The following is a 13,797-nucleotide window of genomic DNA, read 5'->3' as shown; positions in this document are numbered from 1 at the left end:
AAATGTTCCTAATTATATGTATGAAAAATTGGGCAAGGTGGGCAAAATCCACAAATCAAGGCAATCATGTGCATTTTCAGCTGGGTCTTTGGTAATTTTTGATGAGATACTTTTTGCTTTATATTGAAGTAGGTCTTAAAAGAGGTGACAATGAAAGCACAGGCTGCTGAAAAGGTCAAGGCAGAGGTACAAAAGGTGAAGGACAAAGCTCAGGCCATTGTAGATGGCATCTCTAAAGATAAAGCCATCGCTGAAGACAAATTGGAAGCAGCAAAACCAGCATTAGAAGAAGCAGAAGCCGCATTGCAGGTAAATCTTTGTATTATAACAGATGCCAACTGTAGGGTGCAAGAGGCCAATGAAGGCAAAACATTAGTAACAAAAAGGAAATGCTCTAGGTGACATTGGGAAAGTCCTATCAACTTTCTGAAACATTTTTTCACTCATTCATTGAAGACATTGGAGTAGGTGATCTGTAAGACACATTTTCTGTAAATTATCCAAATAACTACTGATCTGATGTAGCTTGTCTGATGTAGCTCATTAATGACAGAGTTTGGGCAGGCTTCCAACACAATTAAACAATGCAGTTGGGTGGCAATAATAGAAATGGTGAATTTGAAAGGACACTGGATTCCAAGAAAATATAATGAGTTTAGTGAACTAGGTTACACTTTAAAAGGCTGGTCTAGTTTTGAAGACTCAATTTATACTCAGGAAGTTCCAGGCACATCCAGACCTGATCCATTTTGGCATCAGGTTGCATAGGTTTCTTTCTATCTCAATACTAATCTGACTTTAACCAGTTCAAAGCAAAAATAAAAAATACCTCCAGATATTAAATAACTGTTATATTGCCATGGTGTAGAGAAGATTATGTAAGTCACATTGCTTTGCCTGCATAGAAAAGAGGAATTTAATACTTAGCTGAAACAGGTTGATTTTCAGATGTGCCCCTCCCTTCAACTCCTTTCCCTGGGTCCCTAACATAGCTGAGCATAATTCTGTTTGAAAATTCTTTTTCAAAGTTAAAGTAAAATAAGCATGCCCAGCCCTTATGTTTTATGTAACTTTAATTTGACCCTGCTTTCTCCACTGGCTGCTAGTCTATTCCTCTTTTTTCTTTTATAGCCACACATCTCAAATAAAGGTCTGTCTGCCATTTCCAGCTCTTTACCACAAATTCTCCTTAACTGCCAGCTGTCTAGCTTTCACAAATGCTAGGACATTAAAACAAACGTTTTCAAGGAATATAGTTACATTGCTAATTTAACATGTTCAGTGTTTTTTCTTTTTCCCTGATCCTCAGAGAAAAGATCATTAGCCTCGATGAGAAAGTCATTGGTTACCGTCACTGGTTATCTTTTGACAGGAGGGGTGCAATGCAAATGAGATGGAAAGTTTTCAAGACCTGGACGGAGTGCGCCTATGCTATTTGTCCTAGAAATAGGACTGTATCCAATTCTTATATTTAATATTTATCTAATACATATTCCATAAAGAGTTTAAGAGACAGAGCAGTTATTATCAACCACAGATCTATGTGACTGTTAAATAATTTACTCTGTAAGAGTACTAGAAATGGAATGGAACTTTTTTGAGAGGGAGCTTAGTGAAATTCATATTGCTCAAGTTCCTTCATTTAAAGGTCAGTTCCCAGCTAAGAAACCTGTAATTATTCAATCTGTCAGCCCTGCGGCTACGCTCTGGTGTCGGTACATGGTGACAAGTCTGAGTTGCCTGAGAGAGAGGCAGATTCTTGACCTACATAGCTACTGAGCAAAAAGGCACTGAAAATACTGTATTCTTCCTGGTTTCGAACCCTGATATCTACTTATACAGGGTATTCTTTTTCTTTCGGATTACGCTTTTCTATTTTCTGGCACAAAGCGGACTGTACAGTTCTAGGGAAGTCACAGCTCCTTATCTGCTGGCCAACATTTCTCGCCTCTCGCTGTCATTTTAAATAGTAAAAATTTGAACTTTTTGGGACATGGTGTTTTTTTGGGATTAAATATGTGTCTAGACCCTATGGCTCTGCCTCTAATGTAGAAATGTTTTCTGTCCTCTGTTGAGATGGTAGCATTCAGACACGAAAGGTCTTTGGTCTGCACTTTCTTATCTGAGATGGGGTGACCCCCGCCTTTCATCCCCCAGACCATCAAGCCTTCCGACATCGCCACTGTCCGCACGCTGGGCCGACCCCCTCACCTCATCATGCGGATCATGGATTGCGTGCTGCTGCTGTTTCAAAGGAAAGTCAATGCGGTGAAAATTGACCTGGAAAAAAGCTGTACCATTCCTTCCTGGCAGGAATCTTTGAAACTGATGACTGCAGGGAACTTTTTACAGAACTTACAGGTTGGTAGTTCAACAGTGACGGGCCAAGAGGGAACTCAGTCTTCACTGGGGTGTCTGACTCCTTTAATAGAATACGTTTCTAAAAAGAATTCATTCTATGTACATGTTTCTTTCCAGCGTAGAATTTTCTCTTTCAAATATAAAACATTATAAGCATTAGAGGTTTTCCTGGCAGATTTTAGTTATATTAAAGCATCATCAATATATGTATACTTCAATAAAAGTTTTAAAAAATTTTTAAGAAGACAATATATATGTATATATTAATATTTTATGCATATAAATACAAATGTATACACATTTATATTTTGCAATTCTCAGTTTTTTCCATCTTATTTTACAACTTTAAAATTTTATTATGAGATAGTATTATACTTACATGTAACAAAATGTACAAATTTTATGTGTACAGCTTGATGAATATTTACATATGTATATACCTATTAGTGAATACTGAAAGAAAAATATATATATATGTACAGACCCCAGAAAGCTCTCCTGTGTCCCAACTCAGTCAATAATTTCTCTTAAAATAATTATTACTCTGAACTTTATCTAGATAATTAGTTTTGCCTTTTTTGAAATTTGCATATTTGAAATTCTATCCTATGAGCTCTTGTTTTGACCCCTTTCATTCAACATGTCTGTGAGATTCATTCTTATTGTTGCAAAGGATAGTAGTTCTTTCTTTTCTCATTGTCCTGTGGTTTTCCAGTATATAAATATGCAGTAGTGTGTATGGTAAATGTTAAACAACTGATCCTTCAAGGGGGAGAAAAGAAAAAAACAAAATAAGCTCTAAATGAAGTGTTTGCCCTGGTGTCACTGCTCCTGTGATGGCTATTTTTAAGTCACCAAAATGATGTCACTGAACGTAGAATTGGAAAGAGGTTCACAGTAGCATACCAATATATAGTATATCCACCATACAGATTCAGTAGACCTACATGACCTCGAAAACAGAGATGATAGTAAAGTGTAGCAAAATGATCGGAAAGGGGTGAGTTTTGATAATATATTATCTTTGTTTTAAAAATAATGTATTTAATTGTAAGTTTATATAATTTAATTTTTAACAATGGCTGTGTTTAACAAGTTTGTAAAATTCCTGAAAATTTAACAGTTATTTCTTATGAACCTGTATGAACCAGCACCAGTGGGAAACACTATACTATGCTTCAATTTGTCCATAGTACTGTTGCTGCATTTTTGGGTTGTTATTAAATTTTGGCCATTATAAATAAAGCTGCTATGAATATTGGCCTATTTGGTGGCTGTATACATGCGTTTCTATTGGTTATATACTCAGGAATGGAATTTCTGGATCTTATGTTATATAAGTTTAATCAGCTTTGGTAAGTAGTGCCAAAGAGTTTTCAAAAATAGTTGTATCAGTTTACACACCCACTAGTGTTGTATAAGTTGCTCCACACCATCACGATTTTCTACTTTTAGCTATTCTGATGGGTTTGTAGTGTCTTATTATTGTTGGTTTAATTTGAATTTCCCTAATGAGTAGTGATGCTGAAAATCTTTTCATAGGTTTATGATCCTCTTGAGAAACTTTTTGTTAAGTGCCTGTTGAGGTCTCTTGTCCACTTAAATTTTTTTTTATCACTTTGTAGAATTTTTTAATATATAAAACATGACTAATTTGTCATTTATTTGTTTGAAAATATCTTCTGGGCTTTCTGGGTTAGTTGTTCACTCTGTTAATGGTATCTTTTGATAAGCAGAAGTTCTGAGGTTTAAGGTAGTCCGATTTATCAATATTTTCCCTAATAGTGTTTTCTGTGTTCTGTTTAGAAGATTTTTGCACACACCTAAGGCAGAATAAATTCTGTTTTCTTCTGGAAGCTTAATTGTTTTGTCTTTCATATCTAAATCTTGAGACAACTAATTGGGAATATGTAGTCCACCTCTATTTCCCAGGCGATAACTTTAGCACTGTCATCCAGTCTTCAGTTCAACGTTGCTCAGGTAACTTCTATGTCACTCACAGCAGCTGTAATTAGAAGTAGCTTATGAAACTAGTGGACCACACAGACTTGTCCAAGACAATTATGATATGAGGCTCTGCGCCAATGAATTTGGACTTTGAATGGAATCCTAGCAGGTGACTCCAGGTGCCTGCCTTATTTACCTGTGGCAGAACCCCTGCTCTTGGAAGCTCCCTTGCTGTTTGTCTTTCTGTCACCACCCTTCTATGGCTCTGAGACATTCTTTTGGCTTTTCTCTGGCTTCTCTATTTTTCAAGTCTCATAAAAGGAACTTGTGTTAAATGAGGTCTGAATGAGAGTGTGTTCTACTCTGCATTGCGTGCTGTGATCTGTGAAGGCTTCTGTCACTAAATTATTTAGGTGCTAAATTTCTTTCTACTTGGAAAACATTTAATCATCTTCTTTCAAATGATCAAACACCACTTTTAAAAGATCCAATTTCATTGTTTGGTCAGTCTTCCCTTTCTGATGCGGGAAGGCATTCTTAATTCATTTCTGCTACTATTTTAAAATTTTATCCCTCCAGAAGATAATAATTCTCTCATATTCTTGATAGTTCTATGATTAAAAATTAATTCATCACCCTCAAGGCCTAATGTCCAAGTTATTATCTTCACATTTCAGGTGAGTTTAATGAAACCTCTGTCTGACTATATTAAGCACTTAGTTGCTGATAAGTGATAAATATATATGTCCTCAGGCTGAATACACCTGTGTGTGTGTGTGTGTGTGTTTGTTTTTCATTGCAGATTTTGTGGGTTTGTAATTCATCTATTTAGGATTAATGACAAGAAATTTTTATTGCTTTGGAAACTCTAATAACTACATTAGTGTTCATCACCTAAATAATTTACTCTTTCCCTGGATCCCAGTCTATTTATTTAGAGTTGGTATCTCTTTCCTACAGAAGACAAAATGTACTTTAACAGACTTCTTTGCTATCATTTCCTACTGTGCTTTCACTTTTGGGACTTTTGCCTAATATGCTGAAATATTGACCAAATATTAATATGACACCATTCATCCATTTTTGGTTGTTCAGTAGTTTCCATGGCATTGAGAGCACAACGTGAGCATGACTTCATGGAAAGAAGTGTTTTCATTTTTATTTTACTCCTTTCTTCCATAGCAATTCCCGAAAGACACCATCAATGAAGAGGTGATAGAATTCTTGAATCCTTACTTTGAAATGGCAGACTATAACATTGAAACTGCTAAACGCGTATGTGGAAATGTAGCTGGTCTTTGTTCGTGGACGAAAGCCATGGCCTCCTTCTTTTCAATAAACAAAGAGGTGCTGCCCCTGAAGGTATGTCTCCAAGGTAGAAGCATGTGAAACATGCCTGGGAGGAGTCTGTAGGTCAGCTGGTCCTGTTTTTTCAAAGTATCACAGGTACCTTCTGTCTCTGGTGTGATTATTCTTAGGTCTACAAGGAGAGCAAGTATTAGAAAGACTGAGTACCGGGTGGTTTTTCTTCTTTGTAATCCCACAATTTTATGAGCCTTTAAGTGTGGACTGACTCTTTACAAGGATACTAAGTCCACAGTGTTTTTTTATTTTGAATTTTTAAAATATTTTTAATTATCATGGGTACATAATAATTGTATATATTTGTGGGGTACATTTGATGGTTTGATATAGGCATACAATGTGTATCAGTCAAATCAGTGTAATTGGGATATCTGTCACCCCAAGCATTTATTATTTCTTTGTGTTAGGAACATTCCAATTCCACTCTTAGTTATTGTAAAGTATACCATAACTTATTGTTGACTATAGTCATTTTGTTTTGCTGTCAACTGTTGTTCATTTTATCTTTTTTTGAACCCATTAACCATCCCTACTTTATCCCTTCCCAGCCTCTGGTAGCCAGTATTCTACTCTCTGTCTCCATGAGATCAATTGTTTTAATTTTTAGCCTCCACATATAAGTAAGGATACAGGAAATTTGTCTTTCTGTGCTTGGCTTATTTCACTTAACTTGGTATTCTCCAGTTCCATCTAGGTTGTTGCAAATGACAGGATTTCATTCTTTTTTTATGGCTGAATAATATTCCATTGTGTATAGGTACCACATTTTCTTTATCCATTCATCTGTTGATGGACACTTAGGTTAATTGCAGATCTTGGCTATTATGAATAGTGCTGCAAAACATGGGAGTGCAGATATCTTCTCAATATACTGATTTTCTTTTCTTCGAATATATACCTAGCAGTGGGATTGCTGGATCATATGGCAGTTCTTCTTTTTAGTTTTTTGTGGAATCTTTATACTGTTCTTCATAGTGGTTGCACTAATTTACATTACTATCAACAGTGTCGGAGGGTTCCCCTTTCTCCACATCCTTATCAGCATTTGTTATTGCCTGTTTTTTGGATAAAAGCCATTTTAACTGGGGTGAGATGATATCTCATTAGAGTTTTGATTTGCATTTCTCTGATGACTAATGATGTTGAGCATTTTTTCATATACCTGTTGGCCAAATTGGGGTGGGGAATCTGTAGCCTTGGGGCCACATGTGGCCTTCTGCATCCTTGAGTGTGGCCTTTCAACTGAATCCAAACTTCACAGTGCAAAAGGGTCTTATAGGCATGTTTCATTATTTTTAATTCTTTTTTTGTATTCTGACTGTGTATTTTCATATAGACCATCTTCAGGCTCACTAAGTCTTTCTTCTCTTTGATCAGTTCTGCTGTTGAGAGACTCTGATGCATTTTTCAGTTTGTCTGTTGGATTTTTCAACTCCAGAATTTCTGCTTGATTTTTTTATTTCAATCTTTTTGTTAAATTTATCTGATAGGATCCAGAATTCCTTCTCTGCATTGTCATTGAAGTTCACTGAACTTAAGAACACCTATTTTGAATTATCTGTCTGAAAGATCACATATCTCCATTACTCTAGGGCTGGTCACAGATACCTTATTTAGTTAATTTGGTGAGGTCATGTGCTCCTGGATATTCTTGATGCTTGTGGATGTTTGTCAATTTCTGGGCTTTTTAAGAGTTAGGTACTTATTCTAATCTTAGCAGTCTGGATTTGTATGTACCTGTCCTTCTTGAGCAGGCTTTCCAGGGAATTCCTTCAAAAGGAATTGAGTAATGTGATCTAAGTCTTTGGTCACTGCAGCGGTATCAGTACTGGGGGTGCCTTGAGACTCCTGGTGGTACTGCTTTGGTGGGCTTGGGTAAGATGCAGGAGAAGTCCTTAGAGTATCAGCCAAAGTCTCTCAATCTTTTCCCTTACTTTCCCCAAAACAGCAGCCTCACTCTCTGTGCTGGGCTGCCTGGAGTTGGGGCAGGGGTGATGTGAGCACTCCCTTGTGGCCATCACAGCTGGGACTGCACAGGGTCACACCTGAAGCCAGCACAGATTTGACCAAGGCCCATGGTAACTGTTGCTTGGCTACCACTGATGTTTTTTCAAGGCCCAAGGGCTCCTTAATCAGCAAATGGTGAATCCTGCCAGGACTGTGTTCTTCCCTTCAGGGTAGTGTGTTTCCTTCTGGCCCAGGGTGGGCTTAGAAATACCCTCTAGGAGCTGAGGCCTGTAATCAGGGGCTTCAGGAATCTGCTGGGTACTTTATTTTACTGTGGCTGAGCTGGTACCCAAGTTGCATGACAAAGTCTTCTGTACTCTTCCCTTTCCTTTCCCCAGTAGAAGGAGTCTCCCTCTGAGCTGCACTGCCTGGAGTTGAAGGAGGGGTAAGGCAGACACTCCTTTGGCTGCCACAGCTGTTGTCTCACTGGGTCATGTGTGCCCCAAGTCCACTGACTCTGAGCCCAGTGCAACTTCAGGACTCACCCAAAGTGCAGTCTTTGTGGTCTGACTGCCCTTCAAATTTATTCGAGGCCCTAGGCAGCTTTTGTTAGCCAGTGTTGAAGTTAGCTGAACTCAGTTTCCTACTGCTGGGGCAGAGGATTCCTCTCTGGCTGGGGCTGGTCTAAATGGTTCCTCTCTGGGCACTGGCAGAATTCTGCCCTGTGTTGTGCTCCCCTGTGCCAGGGGGTCCTGAGTTCCAATGCAAAGTTCCACAGTCACTTTACTGTCCCTCCCCCAAGCACACAGATTCTCTCTCCACTGTGCATTGCTGCCAGACGATGGGGGATGGGTGGCATAGGCAATGCAAGACTGTCTTTCCTACCCTCTTCCGTGTCTCCTTCCTTGATTTTATGTTAAAACCAGGTACTGTGATTGCTTACTTGATTTTTGGTTCTTACAAAGGGGCTTTCTTGCTTGGATAGTTGTTCAGTTTGGTGTTCCTATGGAGGGTTGATTGCTGGAGGGTTCTATTTTGCCATCTTGCTCCACTTCCCCCATAGTGTTAACTTGGGGAAAAAACCCACAGAAAAATCTCCAGCCAGGGAATCCTATGAGTGAGGTGGGGTCAAGATACAGAAAATGCCTAAATCTATTCTTGGTTGTAAGACATCACGTGATCCTCCCTTCCCCTTTGTTCATTAAGAAAGAAACTGAGTATCATTTATTTGCTGTTTAATGTGACTTGGAGACACACCTATGTTTCCCTTGAGTAACTGAATTTTTAAGCTTCATTTGTATGTATTCTTCTACCATTAAATGGCAATCTTCAGCAAATGGAGAGGCAAGTATGGTTTTTGAAAATGAAATACTCATGTCTCAAAAATCGTATTTTACGGCTTGGTTGATTATTTTGCTTTTGTCTGATATCTCTCAACAATCAACTAAAATCCATTTATACTTGTAAACTACCCAAGAAATTTAATGATCATGATAAAAATAATTAAGAGTAATAGGAAAATAGGGATCGAGTTGCAAGTCCCATTTTTATTTTCCAGTTGTTACTCTGTGGGGACCATTTATTTAGTAATTGAGGCCCTTGGAGTCCTAGGACAACTTAAAGGTATGAAGACTCACTTGATTCAGAGGATTTTAGAGCAAATAATTGAGGTCATGCTGTTTGACATCATGGGTATTGGGACCATTGAAGACTCCTGCATATGTCAAAAATGGACATTCTGGTATTGACTGAATTATAAACTACCATATCAGATGAAAAGTACAGGTCATTCTTTTACATTTTCCCAGTGAATGAGCATACATAACATTTTAAAGGGAATTAGAGTTGAATTCATGATGCATAGTTTTTTCTGTTACTGTAGTTCCTTTGAATACAGTGAGCTAAAACCATTAAACATGGTCCTTCTGAACAAGGCTTACATAAGAACAACGAAATCCATTCTTCTATGTTCAATAACTTCCATATTGAAGCTTCCAGCTAGTCTCAGGATAATCTAGATTATTCAGCAGGGAATGGAGGAAACACCATTGGAAAGGAAAACCTTTTATTTGCTCCTGCAAGTGGGAGTGCCCTCGTACATTCTTATGAGCATCTAGCATCTTGGACCACTCAGCTTATCAGGCCCCTCCTGTGTCAGCTAGAAAAATACATGCAGTTACATAGATCCTACATGTTCATGTGTGTAAGGAAGAGTGGAAGAGGGAGTACAGTTTATCATCACCTGATTCTGTTGAATATATTAAGAAATACAGACTGAGGCCTCTAACTTCACTTAATCCTGGAGGAGCTTCACTTACAAACTCCTACTTCCTAAGTGAGGAGAGGTCATGGTCACTCCTTAAACTCCAGGTGGAATCTCTCTGATGCTAATTAGTAACAGAGACACCGAGGGGCTGTGCTCTTTCATCTTGCAATTCCTATAGATGGGCCAAATGACTTCTAGTAGTGAATAGATTCAAACAAATGTTAATTATAACAATAGCAATTTAGGTTCTATTCAAGTTCATTATAATGAGACTTCTCTTTGAAAAATTTATGAAAACCAGTAAATATCAGTCCATGCTTTAAAAAGTAGAATCTTAAATATTGAACATAGATAATAACATTAACATTATTGTTAATTATTGTTGTTCAATAAATATTATTTATTGAACTCTTGTTATGTGCCAGGTGCTAGACTTGGGTCTTACATATGTTATCTCATTTAATCCTCACCAAAAAACCCTGGGTGATAGTTTTTCAATATTTAAACAGAGAAACTGAGGCTTACATGATTTAAGTAACCAGCACAGAGCTCCAGAACTCCTAAGCTGAGCGATTGGTTTTGAAGGATTTTGGTTAGAAACTATTGAGAGCTTCACTTAATAAAAGTTTTATTTATTTTTTTGTGAGTAAAGTAATAGAAAATGTTCAAAATCTTTGATAGTATGTCATTAGTAGGTTACTTTAAATCATAAGTTGGTTGACATAGTGGCCTTACTTTTCTTCCATGTTTGAGCCATAAGAACAGTTGCAGCTTAGAGCATAGCTGAGAAAAAAATGTTACACCAATCAGATTCTTTTTAAATGATAATTTTTAAGCCTTTAAACTTTTTTTTGCCTATCACTGGATCTAGTCAATTATGGGACTCTGACTTTTTCCTTAAAGACTTGTTCTGCCAAAATTTGAAAGCCCGGGGTTTTGAGATAGGAAAATAATTTATCTCAAAAAATGTTTAAAAATAATGTCTTCTTTAACATCTCAGAAAGAATATGGTTTCCAATAGTGGATCTTGCTATTAAAGTTATTTTTAACATTTGTAGATTTAAAAGAAAGAAGTTTGATTTCAAAAAAATTCTTTTAGAGGTTCTAAATCCCTGCAAGCATGGACTGTTTTTCAAGTTTCATCTTTTGCTAATAATATTGCTTTTGATTATGTCTTTTGTTTCTATTTTAATAGCTTTTAAAAACCAAATATTTTAATTGGTCATAGCTCAAGGTATCCAATCTGCTTTTCCAGAAGGCAACAAATGTATGAAAACTACAGGAACAGCATCAAAACCTAGATCTTTACCTTCAGTGAATAATTATGGTCCATCCTTTACTACTTAACAACAGTGATGAGTCCTGCTAGGCCGATAGCTCTAAATATTCAGTCTTTTTCTTTATCTACAACTCTTGATATTATAATGTTTAATAATTTGTATATACATATTTAATATTACAGTGTTCTGATCTAGAGATAGGCAAACTATGGCCCATGGGTCAAATGTATGGCTCATGAAATAAAAATATTTTTTACATTTTTAAATAAGTACCTTAACAATAGCTTTGATTTTGCCTCTTGGCTCCCAAAGGCCTGAAATGTTTATTATCTGGCAGATTATCTTGACAGAAAAAATTTGCCGACCTCTGTACTAATAAACTATGATTTTCACACTAAAATTTGACAATGCAATTTGAAAAGATTCTAGGGGTGGAGCACAGAAAAGGTGTAAGCGTGTGACACTGCTGAGTTCTCAGGTTCTGAGACGAGGGCCGTTTGGAGGTTGTGCTGCCTCCTTTCACTCCGTGTGTGTCCCGTGCAGGCCAACTTGGTGGTGCAGGAGAATCGCCACGTCCTGGCTATGCAGGACCTGCAGAAGGCTCAGGCCGAACTGGACGACAAGCAGACGGAACTTGACGTGGTGCAGGCTGAGTATGAACAGGCCATGACTGAAAAGCAGGTATCTGTCCTTTGTCATGGGAGGGACTGTCACACACTTGCACGGCTATCATAAGCCTTCATTCCCTTTCTGCTTTCTCTCTCCAAGGGTTTGGTTTCTAGTGGGGAGTCAGTGAATTTATACGTAATACACATAGCATATCATCCCTCACTGAGCCCTGGGCTTGGTTTCTCATGTTTGTGGGTCTTGGTGGGATGTCAGGGTGGTCAGCCGAGATATTAACAGCAGTCAGTTCTGGAACATAACCATTCTGAATTTCCTTATTAAGTGTGATCATAATGATAATGGGGTCTTGTGTAGCATTTTTTGTTATATTTTTAAAATGCTGTCCTCCCATTTTATGTCTTTTGATCTTTGAAACAACACTGCTAGATTGGCAGGGTGGATATTTTTATTCTCATTTTAGAGAAAGGAACTGAAGTGTAGAGAGGACAAGAGACTGGATCCTGGTCATAGGGTGGTCAGAGGCGCTGTGTGGACTAGACCTTGGTCTTCTGATATTTATCTCAGGCCTCTGTTGGATCAATGCGACTGACCATATGGCTGTATCCCAGTGACAGTGACCATCTACAGCCTTCTAACCTGTATATATTTTTCAGCTTTAGCACTTTTTTGGAATCTAGGTTTATACATTTCATATCAGCCGTTTGTTTTTATTTATTCTAATTGCAGCTCCACTGGGACCTCCTTCCTTCTGGTAATTGAGGCAGATTTAACATAAATCTAACGTAGTTTGAGCTTCAGGGTCCCTCACTTGCACAGGTCCCTGTGGGTTCTGGGGTTCTGGCATAACTGGGATTTGTAGAGTGTTCTGTGGGGAGGGGAGACTCTGTTATGATCCGCAAGCATTTGTATGTTAGTGTTCAGGTATTAACATAATGTCTAAACAGATCTCAGAGGAAAGGCACCTTGAGTTTCTTAGGCACTAGGACTTTGTCATGATTTTCTTCCCTACGTTGAAGACATACTCACTTTTGTATATTATACTGGTAAAAATTCTCTAATGATTTTTCCTTAAGTGGTCTCCCCAGATTATGTAAGCTTCTGGCCTCACAAAATCGGCATCTGCCTCTGATATTCTATATTTGATAAGAGCTAGATTCACCCTACTCTTTCCTTGATGATTTTCTGAAATTCACTGCTGCCTCTTCTCAGCCTTCACTCGGCCAGACTGAAATTCTTGACCTGTCGGTCTTGTAGGAGTCCCAGTAAAAAAGTTTAGATAAACATTTTAGTTTCACTGTATGTAGAATGTATATTTTCTGTTAAAGATAAGTATTCTGAAATCAAAATAAGAGCTTTTTAGAAGTTTTACAGAAGTAGCACTTATATGGGTTTATATTTTTATGCCCCATAAAATTCACTAATATAAGGAGAAAATTAACATTGCAGTTTGAAAGAGTCTACTTTAGCAACGATGAGGAAGGAGTATCAATTTCTACAATTTTAGATGCTCACTTATATCAGAAAGCTGTACTGAACAGAGTAAAAATATTTTACTTTCTCATTATATATGTTTAAATTTTAACATTTTTATATTAGTTTATTTAATAGGCTTTATTGTTTTTGAGCATCTTCTATTTGTTAAGTAAATAACTGCGGGACCACACAGGAACTGTTACTATGAAAATATGGCTCTGACTTTAAAACTTGAATTTCAATAATTGTCAAATTTCTTTAATTAAAAAAAAATGTGGCCATGAGTCCGCCTACCCAACTTGTGAATTTGACCTTCAGTCATCTTTGTTGCTCTTCCCCTTCCAAAGGACTCCAGGAAAGCCCCAGGGGCTTGTGGATCTCCCAAAAGGCAAGAGAAGGGCTTGGGTTCATCATGGCCTAGGCACGCATAGTCCCTTGAAGAGGGTGTGGCTGCCAGGAAGGGAGAGGCCCGGCCATTTTCTTATTTGGCTAGATGGAAGTGGGGATGGGGAACTTGGGAAAACAAATCCA

General features: G+C 37.7%; 1 protein-coding gene across 1 annotated transcript in view; it reads left to right on the top strand.

Annotated features, from left to right (window-relative positions):
- Positions 1-13,797, top strand: part of DNAH5 (dynein axonemal heavy chain 5) — a 197,793-nt gene that overhangs the window by 132,328 nt on the left and 51,668 nt on the right. The window contains exons 58-61 of the mRNA XM_069492049.1: positions 133-309; positions 2,158-2,361; positions 5,491-5,670; positions 11,710-11,847. Of these exons, the coding sequence (XP_069348150.1) occupies positions 133-309; positions 2,158-2,361; positions 5,491-5,670; positions 11,710-11,847 (699 nt within the window). The remainder of the gene's footprint in view (positions 1-132; positions 310-2,157; positions 2,362-5,490; positions 5,671-11,709; positions 11,848-13,797) is intronic.

This window comes from Eulemur rufifrons, chromosome 17 (genome assembly GCF_041146395.1).
Source record: "Eulemur rufifrons isolate Redbay chromosome 17, OSU_ERuf_1, whole genome shotgun sequence".
Classification (NCBI taxonomy): Eukaryota; Metazoa; Chordata; class Mammalia; order Primates; family Lemuridae; genus Eulemur; species Eulemur rufifrons.
Note: the sequence above shows the minus strand (reverse complement) of the source record. Positions and strands in the feature narration are given on the sequence as shown.